The 26607-nt window shown below is 44.9% G+C and overlaps 1 protein-coding gene across 1 annotated transcript in view; it reads left to right on the top strand.

Annotated features, from left to right (window-relative positions):
* LOC109882873 (mitochondrial import receptor subunit TOM70) overlaps window positions 1–16539 on the top strand; it is a 43087-nt gene extending 26548 nt beyond the window's left edge. The window contains exons 5-12 of the mRNA XM_031838130.1: window positions 1954–2102; window positions 2384–2591; window positions 6255–6389; window positions 8457–8564; window positions 11767–11883; window positions 12039–12136; window positions 13483–13605; window positions 14294–16539. Coding sequence (XP_031693990.1) covers window positions 1954–2102; window positions 2384–2591; window positions 6255–6389; window positions 8457–8564; window positions 11767–11883; window positions 12039–12136; window positions 13483–13605; window positions 14294–14447 — 1092 coding nt within the window. The 3' untranslated portion in view covers window positions 14448–16539. The remainder of the gene's footprint in view (window positions 1–1953; window positions 2103–2383; window positions 2592–6254; window positions 6390–8456; window positions 8565–11766; window positions 11884–12038; window positions 12137–13482; window positions 13606–14293) is intronic.
* Window positions 16540–26607: the final 10068 nt, after the last annotated feature.

Raw genomic sequence — 26607 nt, forward strand, 5'->3', positions numbered from 1 at the left:
CGATGCTATTGCAGTCCGCCACAGGATATTTTTGTGCTGGTCGAGGGCAGTCAGGTCTGGAGTGAACCAAGGGCTATATATATAACACCGCAGAGTGGGGGTAGGAAAGAGGTGGAACATGGATAACACCGCAGAGTGGGGGTAGGAAAGAAGTGGAACGTGGATAACACCGCAGAGTGGGGGTAGGAAAGAGGTGGAACGTGGATAACAAAGCAGAGTGGGGGTAGGAAAGAGGTGGAACGTGGATAACAAAGCAGAGTGGGGGTAGGAAAGAGGTGGAACGTGGATAACACCGCAGAGTGGGGGTAGGAAAGAGGTGGAACGTGGATAACACCGCAGAGTGGGGGTAGGAAAGAGGTGGAACGCAGATAACAAAGCAGAGTGGGGGTAGGAAAGAGGTGGAACGTGGATAACACCGCAGAGTGGGGGTAGGAAATAGGTGGAACGTGGATAACGAAGCAGAGTGGGGGTAGGAAAGAGGTGGAACGTGGATAACGAAGCAGAGTGGGGGTAGGAAAGAGGTGGAACGCAGATAACAAAGCAGAGTGGGGGTAGGAAAGAGGTGGAACGTGGATAACAAAGCAGAGTGGGGGTAGGAAAGAGGTGGAACGTGGATAACGAAGCAGAGTGGGGGTAGGAAAGAGGTGGAACGCAGATAACAAAGCAGAGTGGGGGTAGGAAAGAGGTGGAACGTGGATAACGAAGCAGAGTGGGGGTAGGAAAGAGGTGGAACGTGGATAACGAAGCAGAGTGGGGGTAGGAAAGAGGTGGAACGTGGATAACGAAGCAGAGTGGGGGTAGGAATGTTGTGGAACGTGGATAATGAAGCAGAGTGGGGGTAGGAAAGTTGTGGAACGTGGATAACAAAGCAGAGTGGGGGTAGGAAATAGGTGGAACGTGGATAACGAAGCAGAGTGGGGGTAGGAAATAGGTGGAACGTGGATAACGAAGCAGAGTGGGGGTAGGAAAGAGGTGGAACGTGGATAACACCGCAGAGTGGGGGTAGGAAAGAGGTGGAACGTGGATAACGAAGCAGAGTGGGGGTAGGAAAGTTGTGGAACGTGGATAATGAAGCAGAGTGGGGGTAGGAAAGAGGTGGAACGTGGATAACACCGCAGAGTGGGGGTAGGAAAGAGGTGGAACGTGGATAACACCGCAGAGTGGGGGTAGGAAAGAGGTGGAACGTGGATAACACCGCAGAGTGGGGGTAGGAAAGAGGTGGAACGTGGATAACAAAGCAGAGTGGGGGTAGGAAAGAGGTGGAACGTGGATAACACCGCAGAGTGGGGGTAGGAAAGTTGTGGAACGTGGATAATGAAGCATGGGCTTGGGCTCTGTTTCTAAATATCACTTTTTTATATGACAGCGGCTCCATACGTTCCCGTGACACAAGTTGTGTGGAAAGAATATTTGATGTATTTTATTCTGTTATGTTCCATTATATTCTTACTATACAATATATGGATGTTGACTGTGATCGGGTTGGTGTGTCGTGTCTGTTTCATGAACAAGGTAACTAACTATTGATTTCATTTGGATGGCGTAGCGATGGCTGCACAGACCCGTAACATCGGCCCAATTCAACTAAAAATATTCTGTTCTGGTCTTTTGAAAATACATCTAAAAAAATATCATTCTTGCCTCAATGAATTAATAATGGATTCATTTTTGATGGTGTATTTTCTCAATGGATTTATTAAAATAAGACAGCCAACCACATCCACACACCACTACTACCACTCATCCCCGGCATGCGCACCGGATGGCAAAAAGGTGGGCCTGTTTGTAAGGGGGTCATATAAACAATGGCCTATATATATATATTTTATTTATTTATTTATTTAATCTTTATATATATATTTATATATTTTTATTTTTTTATTTTAAGCAAAATACCGTAAATACTTTGAAAGCAGTACAAGTCTCTCCCTCTATTTCCATCTCTCTCTCCAGAACCGTGACCCCCTGATGCCTTCTCCTCAGTTCATCAAGTCCTACTTCAGCTCCTTCACCGATGACATAATCAGCCAGCCGCTCCAGAAGGGCGAGAAGAAGGACGAGGACAAGGACAACGAGGGCGAGGCCGCAGAGGTCACAGAAAGGTCAGAAGTCACTGTGTGACGTCACTTTCCGTATGTTGGCTCTGGATGAAAAGGCCTGCCTAACTACTAGTCCCTCCCCTCAGGCCTTCTTGTCCAATGTGTTTTGAGAAGGTGAGGACCGAGGATTGATAGGAATTGAGGAAAGATACATTTTGAAAGATCCTAATATGTCAACCCTGTCCTTAACCTCTAACCTCTGTCCTGTCCATAGTTCTGTTTACCTGAAGGCCAAGCAGTACATTAACCCTGTCCTTAACCTCTAACCTCTGTCCTGTCCATAGTTCTGGTTATCTGAAGGCCAAGCAGTACATGGAGGAGGAGAACTATGATAAGATCATCAGTGAGTGCACTAAGGAGGTGGAGTCTGGGGGCCGGTATACTGCTGAGGCCTTGTTGCTACGGGCAACCTTTTACCTCCTGATTGGCAACGCCACCGGCGCCCAGCCCGACCTGGACCGGGTCATCAACATGGAGGACGCCAACATCAAGGTAGGGTTTTTCAGGTTTAACTGACTCACAGTTCATAGAAGGAAATCAGTCAAATGAAATACATTCATTAGGTCCTAATCTATGGAGGTCACATGACTGGGAATACATTCATTAGGTCCTATTCTATGGAGGTCACATGACTGGGAATACATTCATTAGGTCCTAATCTATGGAGGTCACATGACTGGGAATACATTCATTAGGTCCTAATCTATGGAGGTCACATGACTGGGAATACATTCATTAGGTCCTATTCTATGGAGGTCACATGACTGGGAATACATTCATTAGGTCCTAATCTATGGAGGTCACATGACTGGGAATACATTCATTAGGTCCTAATCTATGGAGGTCACATGACTGGGAATACATTCATTAGGTCCTATTCTATGGAGGTCACATGACTGGGAATACATTCATTAGGTCCTAATCTATGGAGGTCACATGACTGGGAATACATTCATTAGGTCCTAATCTATGGAGGTCACATGACTGGGAATACATTCATTAGGTCCTAATCTATGGAGGTCACATGACTGGGAATACATTCATTAGGTCCTATTCTATGGAGGTCACATGACTGGGAATCCAGATAAAAACAAAGGTGGGGGGGGGGATCAGAAAACCAGTCAGTATCTGACCAGCATTCACATCATGCAGCATTCACAGCTCCTTCACATAGAGTTGATCAGGCTGTTGATTGTGACCTGTGGAATGTTGTCCCACTCCTCTTCAATGGCTGTACGAAGTTGCTGGATATTGGCGACAACTGGAACACGCTGTCGTACACGTTATGCAGGGTAACACCTTAAACACAAAAACAAATTTGTTGGAGCATGTTAACGCTTTTCCATACAGATTGCAACGCACCTGTGAGTTTGAGGCTCAAACTAAAATCTAAGATTGTTACGAACGAAAAGCCCAATCCGAACTTTTGATGTGACCAAGTTTTTGTTTTGTTGGCCGTTCTGGGCTCACTGTTGCAAGCTGTAGTGAGCTGTAGTGAACTGTAGTGAGCTGTAGTGAACTGTTGCAAGCTGTAGTGAGCTGTAGTGAGCTGTAGTGAACTGTAGTGAGCTGTAGTGAACTGTAGTGAACTGTTGCAAGCTGTAGTGAGCTGTAGTGAGCTGTAGTGAGCTGTAGTGAACTGTAGTGAACTGTTGCAAGCTGTAGTGAACTGTAGTGAGCTGTAGTGAACTGTAGTGAACTGTTGCAAGCTGTAGTGAAAAAATAATTGGTGATCTGGATTACATTATCGCCACACCGGAGCGCAGGAAGAAAACGGCTGTGTCATGTCAACATGTTGAAACCGTACTTCACCCACTACGATCGGGGTGGCGAAGTCGGTGGAAACTGGTAGTGACTTTCTGCCTGTGGCCACTACTGTCACCGTTGACTATAGTCTTCCTCGAGAGCACGAGGAAGGTCCAATACACCCTGTGTTTGTCCTGTCTCTGTCCTGGTACTGCAGCTCAGGGCCAATGCTCTGACTGAAACCCTGTGTTTGTCCTGTCTCTGTCCTGGTACTGCAGCTCAGGGCCAATGCTCTGACTGAAACCCTGTGTTTGTCCTGTCTCTGTCCTGGTACTGCAGCTCAGGGCCAATGCTCTGACAGAAACCCTGTGCTTGTCCTGTCTCTGTCCTGGTACTGCAGCTCAGGGCCAATGCTCTGACTGAAACCCTGTGTTTGTCCTGTCTCTGTCCTGGTACTGCAGCTCAGGGCCAATGCTCTGACTGAAACCCTGTGTTTGTCCTGTCTCTGTCCTGGTACTGCAGCTCAGGGCCAATGCTCTGACTGAAACCCTGTGTTTGTCCTGTCTCTGTCCTGGTACTGCAGCTCAGGGCCAATGCTCTGACTGAAACCCTGTGTTTGTCCTGTCTCTGTCCTGGTACTGCAGCTCAGGGCCAATGCTCTGACTGAAACCCTGTGTTTGTCCTGTCTCTGTCCTGGTACTGCAGCTCAGGGCCAATGCTCTGACTGAAACCCTGTGTTTGTCCTGTCTCTGTCCTGGTACTGCAGCTCAGGGCCAATGCTCTGACTGAAACCCTGTGTTTGTCCTGTCTCTGTCCTGGTACTGCAGCTCAGGGCCAATGCTCTGACTGAAACCCTGTGTTTGTCCTGTCTGTCCTGGTACTGCAGCTCAGGGCCAATGCTCTGACTGAAACCCTGTGTTTGTCCTGTCTCTGTCCTGGTACTGCAGCTCAGGGCCAATGCTCTGACTGAAACCCTGTGTTTGTCCTGTCTCTGTCCTGGTACTGCAGCTCAGGGCCAATGCTCTGACTGAAACCCTGTGTTTGTCCTGTCTCTGTCCTGGTACTGCAGCTCAGGGCCAATGCTCTGACTGAAACCCTGTGTTTGTCCTGTCTCTGTCCTGGTACTGCAGCTCAGGGCCAATGCTCTGACTGAAACCCTGTGTTTGTCCTGTCTCTGTCCTGGTACTGCAGCTCAGGGCCAATGCTCTGACTGAAACCCTGTGTTTGTCCTGTCTCTGTCCTGGTACTGCAGCTCAGGGCCAATGCTCTGACTGAAACCCTGTGTTTGTCCTGTCTCTGTCCTGGTACTGCAGCTCAGGGCCAATGCTCTGACTGAAACCCTGTGTTTGTCCTGTCTCTGTCCTGGTACTGCAGCTCAGGGCCAATGCTCTGACTGAAACCCTGTGTTTGTCCTGTCTCTGTCCTGGTACTGCAGCTCAGGGCCAATGCTCTGACTGAAACCCTGTGTTTGTCCTGTCTGTCCTGGTACTGCAGCTCAGGGCCAATGCTCTGACTGAAACCCTGTGTTTGTCCTGTCTCTGTCCTGGTACTGCAGCTCAGGGCCAATGCTCTGACTGAAACCCTGTGTTTGTCCTGTCTCTGTCCTGGTACTGCAGCTCAGGGCCAATGCTCTGACTGAAACCCTGTGTTTGTCCTGTCTCTGTCCTGGTACTGCAGCTCAGGGCCAATGCTCTGACTGAAACCCTGTGTTTGTCCTGTCTCTGTCCTGGTACTGCAGCTCAGGGCCAATGCTCTGACTGAAACCCTGTGTTTGTCCTGTCTCTGTCCTGGTACTGCAGCTCAGGGCCAATGCTCTGACTGAAACCCTGTGTTTGTCCTGTCTCTGTCCTGGGACTGCAGCTCAGGGCCAATGCTCTGACTGAAACCCTGTGTTTGTCCTGTCTCTGTCCTGGTACTGCAGCTCAGGGCCAATGCTCTGACTGAAACCCTGTGTTTGTCCTGTCTCTGTCCTGGTACTGCAGCTCAGGGCCAATGCTCTGACTGAAACCCTGTGTTTGTCCTGTCTCTGTCCTGGTACTGCAGCTCAGGGCCAATGCTCTGACTGAAACCCTGTGTTTGTCCTGTCTCTGTCCTGGTACTGCAGCTCAGGGCCAATGCTCTGACTGAAACCCTGTGTTTGTCCTGTCTCTGTCCTGGTACTGCAGCTCAGGGCCAATGCTCTGACTGAAACCCTGTGTTTGTCCTGTCTCTGTCCTGGTACTGCAGCTCAGGGCCAATGCTCTGACTGAAACCCTGTGTTTGTCCTGTCTCTGTCCTGGTACTGCAGCTCAGGGCCAATGCTCTGACTGAAACCCTGTGTTTGTCCTGTCTCTGTCCTGGTACTGCAGCTCGGGGCCAATGCTCTGACTGAAACCCTGTGTTTGTCCTGTCTCTGTCCTGGTACTGCAGCTCAGGGCCAATGCTCTGATCAAGCGTGGCAGTATGTACATGCAGCAGCAGCAGCCTATGATGTCAACACAGGACTTCAACATGGCCGCTGAGATCGACACGCGCAACGCAGACGTCTACCACCACCGGGGACAGGTAGGGCTGTCTCTATCACTATGCCTTATGGCCCAAATGTCACCCTATTTAATTCCCTACCCATAGGGCTCTGGTCAAAAGTAGTGCACTACCCATAGGGCTCTGGTCAAAAGTAGTTCACTACCCATAGGGCTCTGGTCAAAAGTAGTGCACTACCCATAGGGCTCTGGTCAAAAGTAGTGCACTACCCATAGGGCTCTGGTCAAAAGTAGTGCACTACCCATAGGGCTCTGGTCAAAAGTAGTTCACTACCCATAGGGCTCTGGTCAAAAGTAGTTCACTACCCATAGGGCTCTGGTCAAAAGTAGTTCACTACCCATAGGGCTCTGGTCAAAAGTAGTTCACTACCCATAGGGCTCTGGTCAAAAGTAGTGCACTACCCATAGGGCTCTGGTCAAAAGTAGTGCACTAAATGGAGAAAAAGGTTCCATTTGTGACTATATCTATGTTGCAATCATAAAGTGACATGAAGTCATGTCAGGCTTGTTGCCATTGGTTGACCCTAACACATAAAGTTACATGAAGTCATGTCAGGCTTGTTGCCATTGGTTGACCCTAACACATAAAGTTACATGAAGTCATGTCAGGCTTGTTGCCATTGGTTGACCCTAACACATAAAGTTACATGAAGTCATGTCAGGCTTGTTGCCATTGGTTGACCCTAACACATAAAGTTACATGAAGTCATGTCAGGCTTGTTGCCATTGGTTGACCCTAACACATAAAGTGACATGAAGTCATGTCAGGCTTGTTGCCATTGGTTGACCCTAACACATAAAGTGACATGAAGTCATGTCAGGCTTGTTGCCATTGGTTGACCCTAACACATAAAGTGACATGAAGTCATGTCAGGCTTGTTGCCATTGGTTGACCCTAACACATAAAGTTACATGAAGTCATGTCAGGCTTGTTGCCATTGGTTGACCCTAACACATAAAGTTACATGAAGTCATGTCAGGCTTGTTGCCATTGGTTGACCCTAACACATAAAGTGACATGAAGTCATGTCAGGCTTGTTGCCATTGGTTGACCCTAACACATAAAGTGACATGAAGTCATGTCAGGCTTGTTGCCATTGGTTGACCCTAACACATAAAGTTACATGAAGTCATGTCAGGCTTGTTGCCATTGGTTGACCCTAACACATAAAGTGACATGAAGTCATGTCAGGCTTGTTGCCATTGGTTGACCCTAACACATAAAGTGACATGAAGTCATGTCAGGCTTGTTGCCATTGGTTGACCCTAACACATAAAGTGACATGAAGTCATGTCAGGCTTGTTGCCATTGGTTGACCCTAACACATAAAGTTACATGAAGTCATGTCAGGCTTGTTGCCATTGGTTGACCCTAACACATAAAGTTACATGAAGTCATGTCAGGCTTGTTGCCATTGGTTGACCCTAACACATAAAGTGACATGAAGTCATGTCAGGCTTGTTGCCATTGGTTGACCCTAACACATAAAGTGACATGAAGTCATGTCAGGCTTGTTGCCATTGGTTGACCCTAACACATAAAGTGACATGAAGTCATGTCAGGCTTGTTGCCATTGGTTGACCCTAACACATAAAGTTACATGAAGTCATGTCAGGCTTGTTGCCATTGGTTGACCCTAACACATAAAGTTACATGAAGTCATGTCAGGCTTGTTGCCATTGGTTGACCCTAACACATAAAGTTACATGAAGTCATGTCAGGCTTGTTGCCATTAGTTGACCCTAACACATAAAGTGACATGAAGTCATGTCAGGCTTGTTGCCATTGGTTGACCCTAACACATAAAGTGACATGAAGTCATGTCAGGCTTGTTGCCATTGGTTGACCCTAACACATAAAGTGACATGAAGTCATGTCAGGCTTGTTGCCATTGGTTGACCCTAACACATAAAGTGACATGAAGTCATGTCAGGCTTGTTGCCATTGGTTGACCCTAACACATAAAGTTACATGAAGTCATGTCAGGCTTGTTGCCATTGGTTGACCCTAACACATAAAGTTACATGAAGTCATGTCAGGCTTGTTGCCATTGGTTGACCCTAACACACAGACGTGTTTCCCCTTCAGTTGAAGATCCTTCTGGACCAGGTGGAGGAGGCCGTCGGAGACTTTGATGAGTGCATCCTGCTCAGACCTGACTCTGCTCTGGCACAGGCTCAGAAATGTTTCGCCCTGGTGAGTGATCACCAGACCACCACTGTACAGTACACACTACACAGTGTTAGGACAGTACACTCTACAGTGTTAGGACAGTACACTCTACAGTGTTAGGACAGTGTTAGGACAGTACACTCTACACAGTGTTAGGACAGTGTTGGGACAGTACACTCTACACAGTGTTAGGACAGTACACTCTACACAGTGTTAGGACAGTACACTCTACAGTTTTAGGACAGTACACTCTACAGTGTTAGGACAGTACACTCTACAGTGTTAGGACAGTACACTCTACAGTGTTAGGACAGTACACTCTACAGTGTTAGGACAGTGTTAGGACAGTACACTCTACACAGTGTTAGGACAGTGTTGGGACAGTACTCTCTACCCAGTGTTAGGACAGTGTTAGGACAGTACACTCTACACAGTGTTAGGACAGTGTTAGGACAGTACACTCTACACAGTGTTAGGACAGTACACTCTACACAGTGTTAGGACAGTGTTAGGACAGTACACTCTACACAGTGTTAGGACAGTGTTGGGACAGTACACTCTACACAGTGTTAGGACAGTGTTGGGACAGTACACTCTACACAGTGTTAGGACAGTACACTCTACACAGTGTTAGGACAGTGTTAGGACAGTACACTCTACACAGTGTTAGGACAGTGTTAGGACAGTACACTCTACACAGTGTTAGGACAGTGTTAGGACAGTACACTCTACACAGTGTTAGGACAGTGTTAGGACAGTACACTCTACACAGTGTTAGGACAGTGTTGGGACAGTACACTCTACACAGTGTTAGGACAGTGTTGGGACAGTACACTCTACACAGTGTTAGGACAGTACACTCTACACAGTGTTAGGACAGTGTTAGGACAGTACACTCTACACAGTGTTAGGACAGTGTTAGGACAGTACACTCTACACAGTGTTAGGACAGTGTTAGGACAGTACACTCTACACAGTGTTAGGACAGTGTTAGGACAGTACACTCTACACAGTGTTAGGACAGTGTTGGGACAGTACACTCTACACAGTGTTAGGACAGTGTTGGGACAGTACACTCTACACAGTGTTAGGACAGTACACTCTACACAGTGTTAGGACAGTGTTGGGACAGTACACTCTACACAGTGTTAGGACAGTGTTAGGACAGTACACTCTACACAGTGTTAGGACAGTGTTGGGACAGTACACTCTACACAGTGTTAGGACAGTGTTGGGACAGTACACTCTACACAGTGTTAGGACAGTACACTCTACACAGTGTTGGGACAGTGTTGGGACAGTACCCTCTACACAGTGTTAGGACAGTGTTGGGACAGTACCCTCTACACAGTGTTAGGACAGTGTTGGGACAGTACCCTCTACACAGTGTTAGGACAGTGTTGGGACAGTACCCTCTACACAGTGTTAGGACAGTGTTGGGACAGTACACTCTACACAGTGTTAGGACAGTGTTGGGACAGTACACTCTACACAGTGTTAGGACAGTACACTCTGCACAGTGTTAGGACAGTGTTGGGACAGTACACTCTACACAGTGTTAGGACCGTGTTAGGACAGTGCACACTACACAGTGTTGGGACAGTACACTCTACACAGTGTTAGGACAGTGTTGGGACAGTACACTCTACACAGTGTTAGGACAGTGTTGGGACAGTACACTCTACACAGTGTTAGGACAGTGTTGGGACAGTACACTCTACACAGTGTTAGGACAGTGTTAGGACAGTACACTCTACACAGTGTTAGGACAGTACACTCTACACAGTGTTAGGACAGTACACTCTACACAGTGTTAGGACAGTACACTCTACACAGTGTTAGGACAGTACACTCTATACAGTGTTAGGACAGTACACTCTACACAGTGTTAGGACAGTGTTAGGACAGTACACTCTACACAGTGTTAGGACAGTGTTAGGACAGTACACTCTACACAGTGTTAGGACAGTGTTAGGACAGTACACTCTACACAGTGTTAGGACAGTACACTCTACACAGTGTTGGGACAGTACACTCTACACAGTGTTGGGACAGTACACTCTACACAGTGTTGGGACAGTACACTCTACACAGTGTTGGGACAGTACACTCTACACAGTGTTGGGACAGTACACTCTACACAGTGTTAGGACAGTGTTAGGACAGTACACTCTACACAGTGTTAGGACAGTGTTAGGACAGTACACTCTACACAGTGTTAGGACAGTGTTAGGACAGTACACTCTATACAGTGTTAGGACAGTACACTCTACACAGTGTTGGGACAGTACACTCTACACAGTGTTGGGACAGTACACTCTACACAGTGTTGGGACAGTACACTCTACACAGTGTTGGGACAGTACACTCTACACAGTGTTGGGACAGTACACTCTACACAGTGTTAGGACAGTACACTCTACACAGTGTTAGGACAGTGTTAGGACAGTACACTCTACACAGTGTTGGGACAGTACACTCTACACAGTGTTAGGACAGTGTTAGGACAGTACACTCTACCACAGTGTTAGGACAGTGTTGGGACAGTACACTCTACACAGTGTTAGGACAGTGTTGGGACAGTACACTCTACACAGTGTTAGGACAGTGTTAGGACAGTACACTCTACACAGTGTTAGGACAGTGTTAGGACAGTACGCTCTACACAGTGTTAGGACAGTGTTAGGACAGTACACTCTATACAGTGTTAGGACAGTGTTAGGACAGTACACTCTACACAGTGTTAGGACAGTGTTAGGACAGTACACTCTACACAGTGTTAGGACAGTGTTAGGACAGTACACTCTACACAGTGTTAGGACAGTACACTCTACACAGTGTTAGGACAGTACACTCTACACAGTGTTGGGACAGTACACTCTACACAGTGTTAGGACAGTGTAGGGACAGTACACTCTACACAGTGTTAGGCAGTATGGAGTATAGCTCTCAAAGCGTGGTGCAGTATGGAGTATAGCTCTCAAAGCGTGGTGCAGTATGGAGTATAGCTCTCAAAGCGTGGTGCAGTATGGAGTATAGCTATAAGGTTGGTGCAGTATGGAGTATAGCTCTCTAAGTTAGGTGCAGTATGGCATATAGCTCTCTAAGTTAGGTGCAGTATGGCATATAGCTCTCTAAGGTTGGTGCAGTATGGCGTATACTAAAGGTGTGTTGATTATAGTTTAACCAGCTAGTCTGTGAGTCTCTTGTGCTAATTTCCCTCCAGTACAGACAGGCGTACACTGGCAACAGCCAGTCCCAGGTGCAGACGGCCATGGACGGCTTTGAGGACGTCATCAGGAGGTTCCCTAAGTGTGCCGAGGGGTACGCTCTGTACGCTCAGGTAAACGTCTCGCACACATGCTGCAAGTCTCGCCTGTCTGGCACACTATCGTAACATCACGTCTCACTTGCAGTACATTGTGTCTGGTTGTCTCAAAACTAACTTGAGTATGTGAATCACCCTGAACCGTTTCTCCTGTGACTCGTGTTGTTCAGGCGTTGACTGACCAGCAGCAGTTTGGCAAGGCAGATCAGATGTACAACAAGTGTATTGACCTGGAGCCTGACAACGCTACAACATACGTCCACAAGGGGTGAGTGCAGCCATGCTGCTGCTCCAGTTTCAACTTCCACCTGACTGTGCTGCTGCTCTAGTTTCAACTGTTCTGCCTTATTATTATTCGACCATGCTGGTCATTTATGAACATTGAACATCTTGACCATGTTCTGTTATAATCTCCACCCGGCACAGCCAGAAGAGGACTGGCCACCCCACATAGCCTGGTTCCTCTCTAGGTTTCTTCCTAGGTATTGGCCTTTCTAGGGAGTTTTTCCTAGCCACCGTGCTTCTACACCTGCATTGCTTGCTGTTTGGGGTTTTAGGCTGGGTTTCTGTACAGCACTTTGGGATATCAGCTGATGTACGAAGGGCTATATAAATAAATTTGATTTGATTTGATTACAACATACATCTACAAGGGGTGAGTTAGTCTGACAACACTACGACATACGTCCACAAGGGGTGAGTTAGTCTGACAACGCTACGACATACGTCCACAAGGGGTGAGCTAGTCTGACAACACTACAACATACGTCCACAGGGGGTGAGTTAGTCTGACAACACTACGACATACGTCCACAAGGGGTGAGTTAGTCTGACAACACTACAACATACGTCCACAAGGGGTGAGTTAGTCTGACAACACTACGACATACGTCCACAAGGGGTGAGTTAGTCTGACAACACTACAACATACATCTACAAGGGGTGAGTTAGTCTGACAACACTACGACATACGTCCACAAGGGGTGAGTTAGTCTGACAACACTATAACATACGTCCACAAGGGGTGAGTTAGTCTGACAACACTACAACATACGTCCACAAGGGGTGAGTTAGTCTGACAACACTACAACATACATCTACAAGGGGTGAGTTAGTCTGACAACACTACGACATACGTCCACAAGGGGTGAGTTAGTCTGACAACACTACAACATACATCTACAAGGGGTGAGTTAGTCTGACAACACTACAACATACATCTACAAGGGGTGAGTTAGTCTGACAACACTACGACATACGTCCACAAGGGGTGAGTTAGTCTGACAACACTACGACATACGTCCACAAGGGGTGAGTTAGTCTGACAACGCTACGACATACGTCCACAAGGGGTGAGTTAGTCTGACAACACTACGACATACGTCCACAAGGGGTGACAACACTACAACATACGTCCACAAGGGGTGAGTTAGTCTGACAACGCTACAACATACGGCCACAAGGGGTGACAACACTACAACATACGTCCACAAGGGGTGAGTTAGTCTGACAACACTACAACATACATCCACAAGGGGTGAGTTAGTCAGACAACACTACACCAGACGTTCTGTGTGTGCCCAGCCAGTTGCCAATGCCTGTCGGTGTATTCAGGTTGTTGCAGCTCCAGTGGAAGCAGGACTTGGACCTCGGCCTGGACCTCATCAGCAAGGCCATCGAGATTGACAACAAATGTGACTTTGCCTACGAAACCATGGGAACTATCGAAGTTCAAAGGTTAGCTGAATACTTTTAAAATATTGGCCAGTAATAAACACTTAACACACTTTGGAGTTTGGTTTAAAAGGCATGAAATAACTGATGTTAAGGTTTATATGCTGATACACATTAAATGTGATGTCATACAATATACACTGGGTGGACAAAAAAAAAATTATAATAATAATTCAGACTGACCAGGTGAAAGCTATGATCCCTTATTGATGTCTCTTGTTAAATCCACTTCAATCAGTGTAGATGAAGGGAAGGAGACAGGTTAAAGAGTGATTTTTAAGCCTTGAGACATGGATTGTGTATGTGTGTCATTCAGATGGTGAATGGCCAAAGCATAAGTGCCTTGAAATGGGGTATTTTAGTAGGTGCCAGGCGCACCGGTTTGTGTCAAGAACTGCAACGCTGCTGGGGTTTTCACGCTCAACAGTTTCCTGTGTGTTGCAACAATGGTCCACCACCCAAAGGACATCCAGCCAACTTGACACAACTGTGGGAAGCATTGGAGTCAACATGTTCCCAGCATCTCTGTGGAACGTTTTCACCTTGTAGAGTCCATGGCCCTGATGAATGGAGGCTGTTCTGAGGGCAGAGGGGGATGCAAATAATTTAGAAAGGTGTTCTTAATGTTTTGTCCACAGTGTATAAAACACGTTAAAATAATAATTTATTAACATCCCTCTCTCCCTCCCAGGGGCAACCTGGACAAGGCAATAGACATGTTCAACAAGGCCATCAACCTGGCCAAGTCCGAGATGGAGATGGCCCACCTCTACTCACTGTGTGACGCAGCATACGCCCAGACTGAGGTAGCCAGGAAGTATGGGCTGAAGCCACCCACACTGTAACTACCCTGTCACATGACCCAAGACCCTCCCACTCTTCACTGCTGAACCTGATTGTATTATAACTGCAGATGTTTCAGTCATTTGGTTTTGTAGACATGCTGGATAAATAAAAAATAGAAACTTGATCTGTGACCAAATATCAGCATTTCCCAAACTCTGTCCGGGGGGGGCAGGCAGAGTTTGGGAAACGCTGCACTACATGATCATGTTTACGTCACGTTGAATCGAGCTGTAACAAAGGAGAGGCTTTACTGTTCACAACCAAGGCCAGAACCCAAACATCTGGTAATTAATGGTCTTAACCCACACACCCCTCTTCCTCAAGGCCCTTAGTTTGACCCACACACCCCTCTGTTTCTTGGTACTTAGTTTAACCCAGATCACCAACCCTTATGATCCTTCCTGTACCTCACTGTCTGGTCTGTTATCAAAAATATGTGAATGGCCATGTGAAACCAGGTATCTACCCAGAAATAATTCAACCGTCTAAAATCAAAAGAGAGATTATTTCAATAGACTTCTCATTCTCATTGACTAATCCATATTCGGAAGTATTTAAGATGATTAACGTTGTATGTTGCCTGCACACTGAGAACGGAATAGAGTTCCAATGGACTGTTCATTTGTTTGTTTCTGTTCTCTACCACGTTTCTGTCCAGACACATCCATATCCTCAAGATGATGTAACATTATTGAATGGCAAATTAAATGAAGGATTAAAATGTTAGTCAAATGTGTGTGTATAATGATGGATGTCTGTGTTTGGTGTAATGCTGGAGTTGACGATGTGTGGGATAAGGGTCCTAAAGTAGTGTGGGATAAGTGTCCTGAAGTAGTGTGGGATATGGGTGGAGTTGGGGTCCTAAAGTAGTGTGGGATAAGGGTCCTAAAGTAGTGTGGAATAAGGGTCCTAAAGTAGTGTGGGATAAGGGTGGAGTTGGGGTCCTAAAGTAGTGTGGGATAAGGGTCCTAAAGTAGTGTGGGATAAGGGTCCTAAAGTAGTGTGGAATAAGGGTCCTAAAGTAGTGTGGGATAAGGGTGGAGTTGGGGTCCTAAAGTAGTGTGGGATAATAAGGGTGGAGTTGGGGTCCTAAAGTAGTGTTTAAGTTGAGGGGCTTGCCTGTTTTTTCTATATTCCGTACAGCATGTGATATTTCTCTAAGTAAATGTTGATGCTGAAGTCATCTGGCCATGTTGGAAATGCTGACGTGAACATTTAGACCTGAAATGATTCATGGCCTGATTCAGAATCATTCTCAATGTTTAGCTTTTATTAAATGTTGATGCTGAAGTCATCTGGCCATGTTGGAAATGCTGACGTGAACATTTAGACCTGAAATGATTCATGGCCTGATTCAGAATCATTCTCAATGTTTAGCTTTTATTAAATGTTGATGCTGAAGTCATCTGGCCATGTTGGAAATGCTGACGTGAACATTTAGACCTGAAATGATTCATGGCCTGATTCAGAATCATTCTCAATGTTTAGCTTTTATTAAATGTTGATGCTGAAGTCATCTGGCCATGTTGGAAATGCTGACGTGAACATTTAGACCTGAAATGATTCATGGCCTGATTCAGAATCATTCTCAATGTTTAGCTTTTATTAAATGTTGATGCTGAAGTCATCTGGCCATGTTGGAAATGCTGACGTGAACATTTAGACCTGAAATGATTCATGGCCTGATTCAGAATCATTCTCAATGTTTAGCTTTTATTAAATGTTGATGCTGAAGTCATCTGGCCATGTTGGAAATGCTGACGTGAACATTTAGACCTGAAATGATTCATGGCCTGATTCAGAATCATTCTCAATGTTTAGCTTTTATTTTTATGTGGTTGTTTCCCCAACTTGTAGATTCAGAAAATGTCAGAAGGGACAATTATTTTAAATATGTTTTCATGCTGTCGTATATTGCAGAGGGCAGGTATGCCATCATATGTAGTGGATCTGTGGATGTTTGAGGCAGTGCTACAGAATAAAACATGTGACTATGTTGGGAAACAACACTGACATTCTTCCCACACAGAGATGTATCATGACCAAAGTCAGAGAGAGGACATGGAAAATAAAGATGGAACTGACACGTTATTTGAATCCTTGGTAACATATCATTCTTATATAGTTGTTTATTTTCCTTTTCCCCTTTTTGAATAAAGGGTGAATTAAAATCTACAGAAACAATGTGAATATATACACTGGGTGTATAAAACATTAAGAACACCTGCTCTTTCCATGACAGACTGACCAGGTGAATCCAGGTGAAAGCTATGATCCCTTATTGATGTCACTTGTTAAATCCACTTCAATCAGTGTAGATGAAGGGGAGGAGACGGGTTAAAAAATGATTTTTAAACCTTGAGAGGGTTGAAATATGGGTTACCTTAACCCTAACCATCTCCCTTACTTTAACCGTTGAAATGTTCAACTTCAATGGGTTGACATCAGAGTTAGGATGACACAAGGATCCCGTTGAGACTTTTACCTGAGAACACGCCCCTTTTGGGTTTAAAATGAAAAGCATTACTGATTTTCACTAACTGTTCATGGGTACTTACTGTGTATTAATAAAATAATAGAATTGATTGTAAACGCTAAACAAACATGTACATGTCAGGGCGCCAGCTACATTCAAACTAAGTACATGAACTCCCGGCACCGACAGAGATGGCCGCCTCGCTTCGCGTTCCTAGGAAACTGCAGTTTTTTGTTGTGTTCTAACAAATTCTTAGGTTATATTACTGCAATGGTTGGAAATAGAAGCACAAGCATTTTTCTACACTCACATTAACATCTGCTAACCATGTGTATGTGACAAATAAAATGTGATTTCATTTGAGAAGGGGGTAGCTGCCCTAACCCGTTCAGATGCTAACTATCCGTCTGCATAAAAGGATTACAGACCTGTCGCTCTGACCTCTCTTAATTAAATCTCTTGAAAAGATCAAGGCATACATCAACACTACCAATCACCTTGTTGACCCCCTCCAATCTGCATACCTCATCAACACCACCAGTCACCTTGTTGACCCCCTCCACTCTGCATACATCATCAACACCACCAGTCACCTTGTTGACCTCCTCCAATCTGCATACATCATCAACACCACCAGTCACCTTGTTGACCCCCTCCAATCTGCATACCGGTCAGAGAGAGAGACAGATAATGCCATCCTTTTGCTCTTACATCTGGTGTACATGCATTTGTAGGGCAGTAAAACCCACGTGTGTATCATGTTTGCAGATTTCTCCTCTGCATCTAACACAATCAATCCATTGGTCCTCGTGGACAGACTGAGGAGACACGGATCACCAACTTCCTAAATGATAGGCCTCAGTAGTTAGGAGTTGGCAACACACTCTCTGAGGTGGGCACTGCTTCAGTTGGAACCCCACAGGGCAGTGTTCTTTAACCAGTACAATACATACTGTCTACAGACAGCTGCTGGAGCCGGTTCCCAGGGAATATATTTAATATTAGATGGGATGACTCACACCAGACAGTAAAATCATTCAGAGCTGGTCCGTGCTCCACCTGATCAAATATGCTGACCATACTGCTTTGGTCAGTCTTCTCGAAGGGGATGAGATGGAGCACGGCCCGGCTCTGAATGATTTTACTGGAGTCATCCCATCTAATATTAAATACATCAAAAACAAAGGACATGGTGTTTGACTTTGGAAGGAACACTACCGTGCACACACCATCACTTACAAAAGGTGAGCCCATTGACATAGTGGAGGAGTACAAATACCTTTGGCTAGTTATCGACAAGCAGCTGTCCTTGTACTGACGCTATTTTTAAGAAAGGCTGTATTTCCTATGGAAACTGCACTTCGTTTTAATGTTGATCTAACCATCATGGTTCTCTTGTATAAATCATTCACAGAGAGCATTCTGTCCTACTGCTTGACCTGCTGGTTTGGGAACATCAAGGTTACACAGAAAAATAGGTTGGGCAAGATGGTCAGGACTTGGGGCAGCAACAGCAAGAACTGTCATCTCTCTACCTGGGCAGAGCCCTCCATCCCTCTACCTGGGCAGAGCCCTCCATCTCTACCTGGGCAGAGCCCTCCATCCCTCTACCTGGGCAGAGCCCTCCATCTCTACCTGGGCAGAGCCCTCCATCCCTCTACCTGGGCAGAGCCCTCCATCTCTCTACCTGGGCAGAGCCCTCCATCCCTCTACCTGGGCAGAGCCCTCCATCTCTCTACCTGGGCAGAGCCCTCCATCTCTCTACCTGGGCAGAGCCCTCCATCTCTCTACCTGGGCAGAGCCCTCCATCTCTCTACCTGGGCAGAGCCCTCCATCCCTCTACCTGGGCAGAGCCCTCCATCTCTCTACCTGGGCAGAGCCCTCCATCTCTCTACCTGGGCAGAGCCCTCCATCCCTCTACCTGGGCAGAGCCCTCCATCTCTCTACCTGGGCAGAGCCCTCCAGGTGGCTAATAGAATAGCGGTTGACTCTTCCCATCCACTCCACCCTGAATTCCAACTTCTTCCCTCTGGACACAGGTACAGACTACCTAAGGCTAAAAAAAATAGGGCCAAGTTCTCTTTTATTCCGAATGCAATTCTGCGACTTAACAAATGTAATAATTGCACTTAGCACTTACACTATGAAATTGCACTTAGCACTTACACTATGAAATTGCACTTAGCACTTACACTATGAAATTGCACTTACCCTGCCCATTTCTTTGTAAATATCGTTTGCTATTTATTTTACATTTCTAGATATTTGTTTTATGCCTGCTGCAAGATGAATTGCCTCTGAGGATATTAAAGTTTTCTGAATCCTTTATTCATAAAGGTTCTAGAGAGGAGTCTGGTATCCTGAGAGATGTTCTAGAGAGGAGTCTGGTATCCTGAGAGATGTTCTAGAGAGGAGTCTGGTATCCTGAGAGATGTTCTAGAGAGGAGTCTGGTATCCTGAGAGATGTTCTAGAGAGGAGTCTGGTATCCTGAGAGATGTTCTAGAGAGAGTCTGGTATCCTGAGAGATGTTCTAGAGAGGAGTCTGGTATCCTGAGAGATGTTCTAGAGAGGAGTCTGGTATCCTGAGAGATGTTCTAGAGAGGAGTCTGGTATCCTGAGAGATGTTCTAGAGAGGAGTCTGGTATCCTGAGAGATGTTCTAGAGAGGAGTCTGGTATCCTGAGAGATGTTCTAGAGAGGAGTCTGGTATCCTGAGAGATGTTCTAGAGAGGAGTCTGGTATCCTGAGAGATGTTCTAGAGAGGAGTCTGGTATCCTGAGAGATGTTCTAGAGAGGAGTCTGGTATCCTGAGACATGTTGAGGATACTAGTGATGTTCTAGAGAGGAGTCTGGTATCCTGAGAGATGTTCTAGAGAGGAGTCTGGTATCCTGAGAGATGTTGAGGATACTAGTGATGTTCTAGAGAGGAGTCTGGTATCCTGAGACATGTTCTAGAGAGGAGTCTGGTATCCTGAGAGATGTTGAGGATACTAGTGATGTTCTAAAGAGGAGTCTGGTATCCTGAGAGATGTTGAGGATACTAGTGATGTTCTAGAGAGGAGTGTGGTATCCTGAGAGATGTTCTAGAGAGGAGTCTGGTATCCTGAGAGATGTTGAGGATACTAGTGATGTTCTAGAGAGGAATCTGGTATCCTGAGAGATGTTGAGGATGCTAGTGATGTTCTAGAGAGGAGTGTGGTATCCTGAGAGATGTTCTAGAGAGGAGTCTGGTGTCCTGAGAGATGTTGAGGATACTAGTGATGTTCTAGAGAGGAGTCTGGTATCCTGAGAGATGTTGAGGATACTAGTGATGTTCTAGAGAGGAGTCTGGTATCCTGAGAGATGTTGAGAATACTAGTGATGTTCTAGAGAGGAGTCTGGTATCCTGAGAGATGTTGAGGATACTAGTGAAGTTCTAGAGAGGAGTCTGGTATCCTGAGACATGTTCTAGAGAGGAGTCTGGTATCATGAGAGATGTTGAGGATACTAGTGATGTTCTAGAGAGGAGTATGGTATCCTGAGAGATGTTGAGGATACTAGTGATGTTCTAGAGAGGAGTCTGGTATCCTGAGAGATGTTGAGGATACTAGTGATGTTATAGAGAGGAGTCTGGTATCCTGAGAGATGTTGAGGATACTAGTGAAGTTCTAGAGAGGAGTCTGGTATCCTGAGAGATGTTGAGGATACTAGTGAAGTTCTAGAGAGGAGTCTGGTATGCTGAGAGATGTTGAGGATACTAGTGAAGTTCTAGAGAGGAGTCTGGTATCCTGAGAGATGTTGAGGATACTAGTGATGTTCTAGAGAGGAATCTGGTATCCTGAGAGATGTTGAGGATACTAGTGAAGTTCTAGAGAGGAGTCTGGTATCCTGAGACATGTTCTAGAGAGGAGTCTGGTATCATGAGAGATGTTGAGGATACTAGTGATGTTCTAGAGAGGAATCTGGTATCCTGAGAGATGTTGAGGATACTAGTGATGTTCTAGAGAGGAATCTGGTATCCTGAGAGATGTTGAGGATGCTAGTGATGTTCTAGAGAGGAGTGTGGTATCCTGAGAGATGTTCTAGAGAGGAGTCTGGTGTCCTGAGAGATGTTGAGGATACTAGTGATGTTCTAGAGAGGAGTCTGGTATCCTGAGAGATGTTGAGGATACTAGTGATGTTCTAGAGAGGAGTCTGGTATCCTGAGAGATGTTGAGGATACTAGTGAAGTTCTAGAGAGGAGTCTGGTATCCTGAGAGATGTTGAGGATACTAGTGAAGTTCTAGAGAGGAGTCTGGTATGCTGAGAGATGTTGAGGATACTAGTGAAGTTCTAGAGAGGAGTCTGGTATCCTGAGAGATGTTGAGGATACTAGTGATGTTCTAGAGAGGAGTCTGGTATCCTGAGAGATGTTGAGGATACTAGTGATGTTCTAGAGAGGAGTCTGGTATCCTGAGAGATGTTGAGGATACTAGTGAAGTTCTAGAGAGGAGTCTGGTATCCTGAGAGATGTTGAGGATACTAGTGATGTTCTAGAGAGGAGTCTGGTATCCTGAGAGATGTTGAGGATACTAGTGAAGTTCTAGAGAGGGGCGCTGACAGTCCGGACTGTACCCTCAGGGGGTGGGCTGTGGCATTGTTCAGCCAATGAGCAGGAGCTCAGGAAACACTCCTCTAGAGTGACATAGGAAGTGGGTCTCATCTCCCTCTGTGCTCCTGCCCTAACCCTACCAGTGTTTTTTCACCAGTACTACCCTACCTGCTGTCCTGGGGAACATTTACTTGACTCCTCTTAGCAGGGGGGTCGACTTGGGACAGCTCAAAGGAGAAGTTTCCCTTCTGTTGCACATCGGCAGACAACTGTTTTTTCTGTACAACCAGTTCCATGTTTCTACGGTCCCCTTTCCCCACACTGACCCAGAAGAGGCTGGTGGGAGGAGCTATAGGAGGACGGGCTCATTGTAATGGCTGGAATGAAATGGAACGGAATTCAAACATGGTTTCCATATGTTTGATATGTTCCATTTCAGCCATTACAATGAGCCCGTCCTCCTATAGCTCCTCCCACCAGCCTCCACTGTCCCACCGCCATTTAATGGAAACATTCAGTGAGGTCAGGTCTGCTGCTCCATCATATATTCAGGGGAGCTGGGTGGGTGCTTCTGAAATACACTCTTAGAACAAAGGGTTCCAAAATAGTTATTCATTTGTACCCATAGGAGAACCCTTTTTGGGTCCAGGTAGAACCCTTTTTTTGGTTGCAGGTAGAACTATTTTGGGTTCCATGAAGAACCCTCTGTGAAAAGGAAACAATTCTCATGCTATAGTGGATAAATGGTAGTACCAGATGCTGCGTATCTTGTTCAGCCAATCAGGTCGCACAAGTGTGTTGTGTACCCTTGATCTGAACGCTGTACCCAATGTCAGGAAGTAGCATTAGTCACCATAGCATGGTGGTGGAGAATGGCGTTTCGTAAAGAAAGTACGCATATTTTCCCAGTTTTTTTTTCTTCTGCCATTAAATCGAGTTAAGGAGGAAATCGAAACTGTTGCAGCCTGAATGGAGAAGGTTGTATGTATGAACCGGTCCACTGGGTTTAGGAGTGCTAATCCGGCTCCATTCATTGCCTTTGGACGGTAAGAAAAGATGACTGAATATCGCCATCTGCCAGCCTTTAGGCGATGTGCACTGGGTCTTTACCAGTGCACATCGCTGCGTATCTTGTTCAGCCAATCAGGTCGCACAAGTGTGTTGTGTACCCCAACGCCAAATAAAATAAAATTGTATTGGTCACATACACCTACTTAGCAGACGTTATTGCGGGTGTAGCAAAATGCTTGTAAATGAACTAACTGTCAGGCAGTGATCATGTTCCAACTTGTCTGACTTTCATCTTGTAAATGTATTTGTGCAACTTTGTTCAAATGAACGACACTAGCTAGATTTCCATCCATTTGGCGACAGATTTTCATGTGACTATTCAAAAATTCTCATTAAGTGGTTTACCCACCAAACATACTTGTTGCAGATAAAAACCCGTGTGTAATGACGAGGGTGCACACAGAACCTCAATATTTATTGGAAAGGAGCATCAAGATCAACGTGCACGTTCACCACCTTGAAGTTCGTCACTAGTTTCATTTGTAGCCTAATAAACGGCATAGTTCCCTGAGTTGTAGTGAGAAGACCGTTTTTTGAGCTGAAATAAAAGATCCCAGAAATATACACAAAAAGCTTTTTTTCCACTAATTTATTTACGTCCCTGTTAGTGAGCATTTCTCCATTGCCAGGATCATCCATCCACCTGACAGGTGTAGCATATCAAGAAGCTGATTAAACAGCATGATCATCACACAGGTACACCTTGTGCTGGTGACAATAAATAAAATATGTAGATTTGTTGCAAAACACAATGCCACAGATGTCTCAAGGGTTAAGGGAGTGTGCAATTGGCATGCTGACAGCAGTAGTAAAGACCCAGTACACAACTTTAATACAGGACTAGTAAAGGACTAGTAAAGACCCAGTACACTACTTTAACACAGGACTAGTAAAGGACTAGTAAAGACCCAGTACACTACTTTAACACAGGACTAGTAAAGGACTAGTAAAGACCCAGTACACTACTTTAACACAGGACTAGTAAAGGACTAGTAAAGACCCAGTACACTACTTTAATACAGGACTAGTAAAGGACTAGTAAAGACCCAGTACACTACTTTAATACAGGACTAGTAAAGACCCAGTACACTACTTTAACACAGGACTAGTAAAGGACTAGTAAATACCCAGTACACTACTTTAATACAGGACTAGTAAAGGTCCAGTACACTACTTTAATACAGGACTAGTAAAGGACTAGTAAAGACCCAGTACACTACTTTAATACAGGACTAGTAAAGACCCAGTACACTACTTTAACACAGGACTAGTAAAGACCCAGTACACTACTTTAATACAGGACTAGTAAAGACCCAGTACACTACTTTAATACAGGACTAGTAAAGACCCAGTACACTACTTTAATACAGGACTAGTAAAGACCCAGTACACTACTTTAATACAGGACTAGTAAAGACCCAGTACACTACTTTAATACAGGACTAGTAAAGGACTAGTAAAGACCCAGTACACTACTTTAACACAGGACTAGTAAAGGACTAGTAAAGACCCAGTACACTACTTTAACACAGGACTAGTAAAGACCCAGTACACTACTTTAACACAGGACTAGTAAAGACCCAGTACACTACTTTAACACAGGACTAGTAAAGGACTAGTAAAGACCCAGTACACTACGTTAACACAGGACTAGTAAAGGACTAGTAAAGACCCAGTACACTACTTAATTACAGGACTAGTAACACAGGACTAGTAAAGACCCAGTACACTACTTTAACACAGGACTAGTAAAGACCCAGTACACTACTTTAATACAGGACTAGTAAAGACCCAGTACACTACTTTAACACAGGACTAGTAAAGGACTAGTAAAGACCCAGTACACTACATTAACACAGGACTAGTAAAGGACTAGTAAAGACCCAGTACACTACTTTAATACAGGACTAGTAAAGACCCAGTACACTACTTTAACACAGGACTAGTAAAGGACTAGTAAATACCCAGTACACTACTTTAATACAGGACTAGTAAAGGTCCAGTACACTACTTTAATACAGGACTAGTAAAGACCCAGTACACTACTTTAACACAGGACTAGTAAAGGACTAGTAAAGACCCAGTACACTACTTTAACACAGGACTAGTAAAGGACTAGTAAAGACCCAGTACACTACTTTAATACAGGACTAGTAAAGGACTAGTAAAGACCCAGTACACTACTTTAATACAGGACTAGTAAAGACCCAGTACACTACTTTAACACAGGACTAGTAAAGGACTAGTAAATACCCAGTACACTACTTTAATACAGGACTAGTAAAGGTCCAGTACACTACTTTAATACAGGACTAGTAAAGGACTAGTAAAGACCCAGTACACTACTTTAATACAGGACTAGTAAAGACCCAGTACACTACTTTAACACAGGACTAGTAAAGACCCAGTACACTACTTTAATACAGGACTAGTAAAGACCCAGTACACTACTTTAATACAGGACTAGTAAAGACCCAGTACACTACTTTAATACAGGACTAGTAAAGACCCAGTACACTACTTTAATACAGGACTAGTAAAGACCCAGTACACTACTTTAATACAGGACTAGTAAAGGACTAGTAAAGACCCAGTACACTACTTTAACACAGGACTAGTAAAGGACTAGTAAAGACCCAGTACACTACTTTAACACAGGACTAGTAAAGACCCAGTACACTACTTTAACACAGGACTAGTAAAGACCCAGTACACTACTTTAACACAGGACTAGTAAAGGACTAGTAAAGACCCAGTACACTACGTTAACACAGGACTAGTAAAGGACTAGTAAAGACCCAGTACACTACTTAATTACAGGACTAGTAACACAGGACTAGTAAAGACCCAGTACACTACTTTAACACAGGACTAGTAAAGACCCAGTACACTACTTTAATACAGGACTAGTAAAGACCCAGTACACTACTTTAACACAGGACTAGTAAAGGACTAGTAAAGACCCAGTACACTACGTTAACACAGGACTAGTAAAGGACTAGTAAAGACCCAGTACACTACTTTAATACAGGACTAGTAAAGACCCAGTACACTACTTTAACACAGGACTAGTAAAGACCCAGTACACTACTTTAATACAGGACTAGTAAAGGTCCAGTACACTACTTTAATACAGGACTAGTAAAGGACTAGTAATGACCCAGTACACTACTTTAACACAGGACTAGTAAAGACCCAGTACACTACTTTAATACAGGACTAGTAAAGACCCAGTACACTACTTTAACACAGGACTAGTAAAGGACTAGTAAAGACCCAGTACACTACTTTAATACAGGACTAGTAAAGACCCAGTACACTACTTTAATACAGGACTAGTAAAGACCCAGTACACTACTTTAATACAGGACTAGTAAAGACCCAGTACACTACTTTAACACAGGACTAGTAAAGGACTAGTAAAGACCCAGTACACTACGTTAACACAGGACTAGTAAAGACCCAGTACACTACTTTATTACAGGACTAGTAAAGACCCAGTACACTACTTTAACACAGGACTAGTAAAGACCCAGTACACTACTTTAATACAGGACTAGTAAAGGACTAGTAAAGACCCAGTACACTACTTTAACACAGGACTAGTAAAGGACTAGTAAAGACCCAGTACACTACTTTAACACAGGACTAGTAAAGACCCAGTACACTACTTTAATACAGGACTAGTAAAGGACTAGTAAAGACCCAGTACACTACTTTAACACAGGACTAGTAAAGGACTAGTAAAGACCCAGTACACTACTTTAATACAGGACTAGTAAAGGACTAGTAAAGACCCAGTACACTACTTTAATACAGGACTAGTAAAGGACTAGTAAAGACCCAGTACACTACTTTAATACAGGACTAGTAAAGACCCAGTACACTACTTTAACACAGGACTAGTAAAGGACTAGTAAAGACCCAGTACACTACTTTAATACAGGACTAGTAAAGACCCAGTACACTACTTTAATACAGGACTAGTAAAGACCCAGTACACTACTTTAATACAGGACTAGTAAAGACCCAGTACACTACT

This window comes from Oncorhynchus kisutch, linkage group LG13 (genome assembly GCF_002021735.2).
Source record: "Oncorhynchus kisutch isolate 150728-3 linkage group LG13, Okis_V2, whole genome shotgun sequence".
Taxonomy (NCBI): domain Eukaryota; kingdom Metazoa; phylum Chordata; class Actinopteri; order Salmoniformes; family Salmonidae; genus Oncorhynchus; species Oncorhynchus kisutch.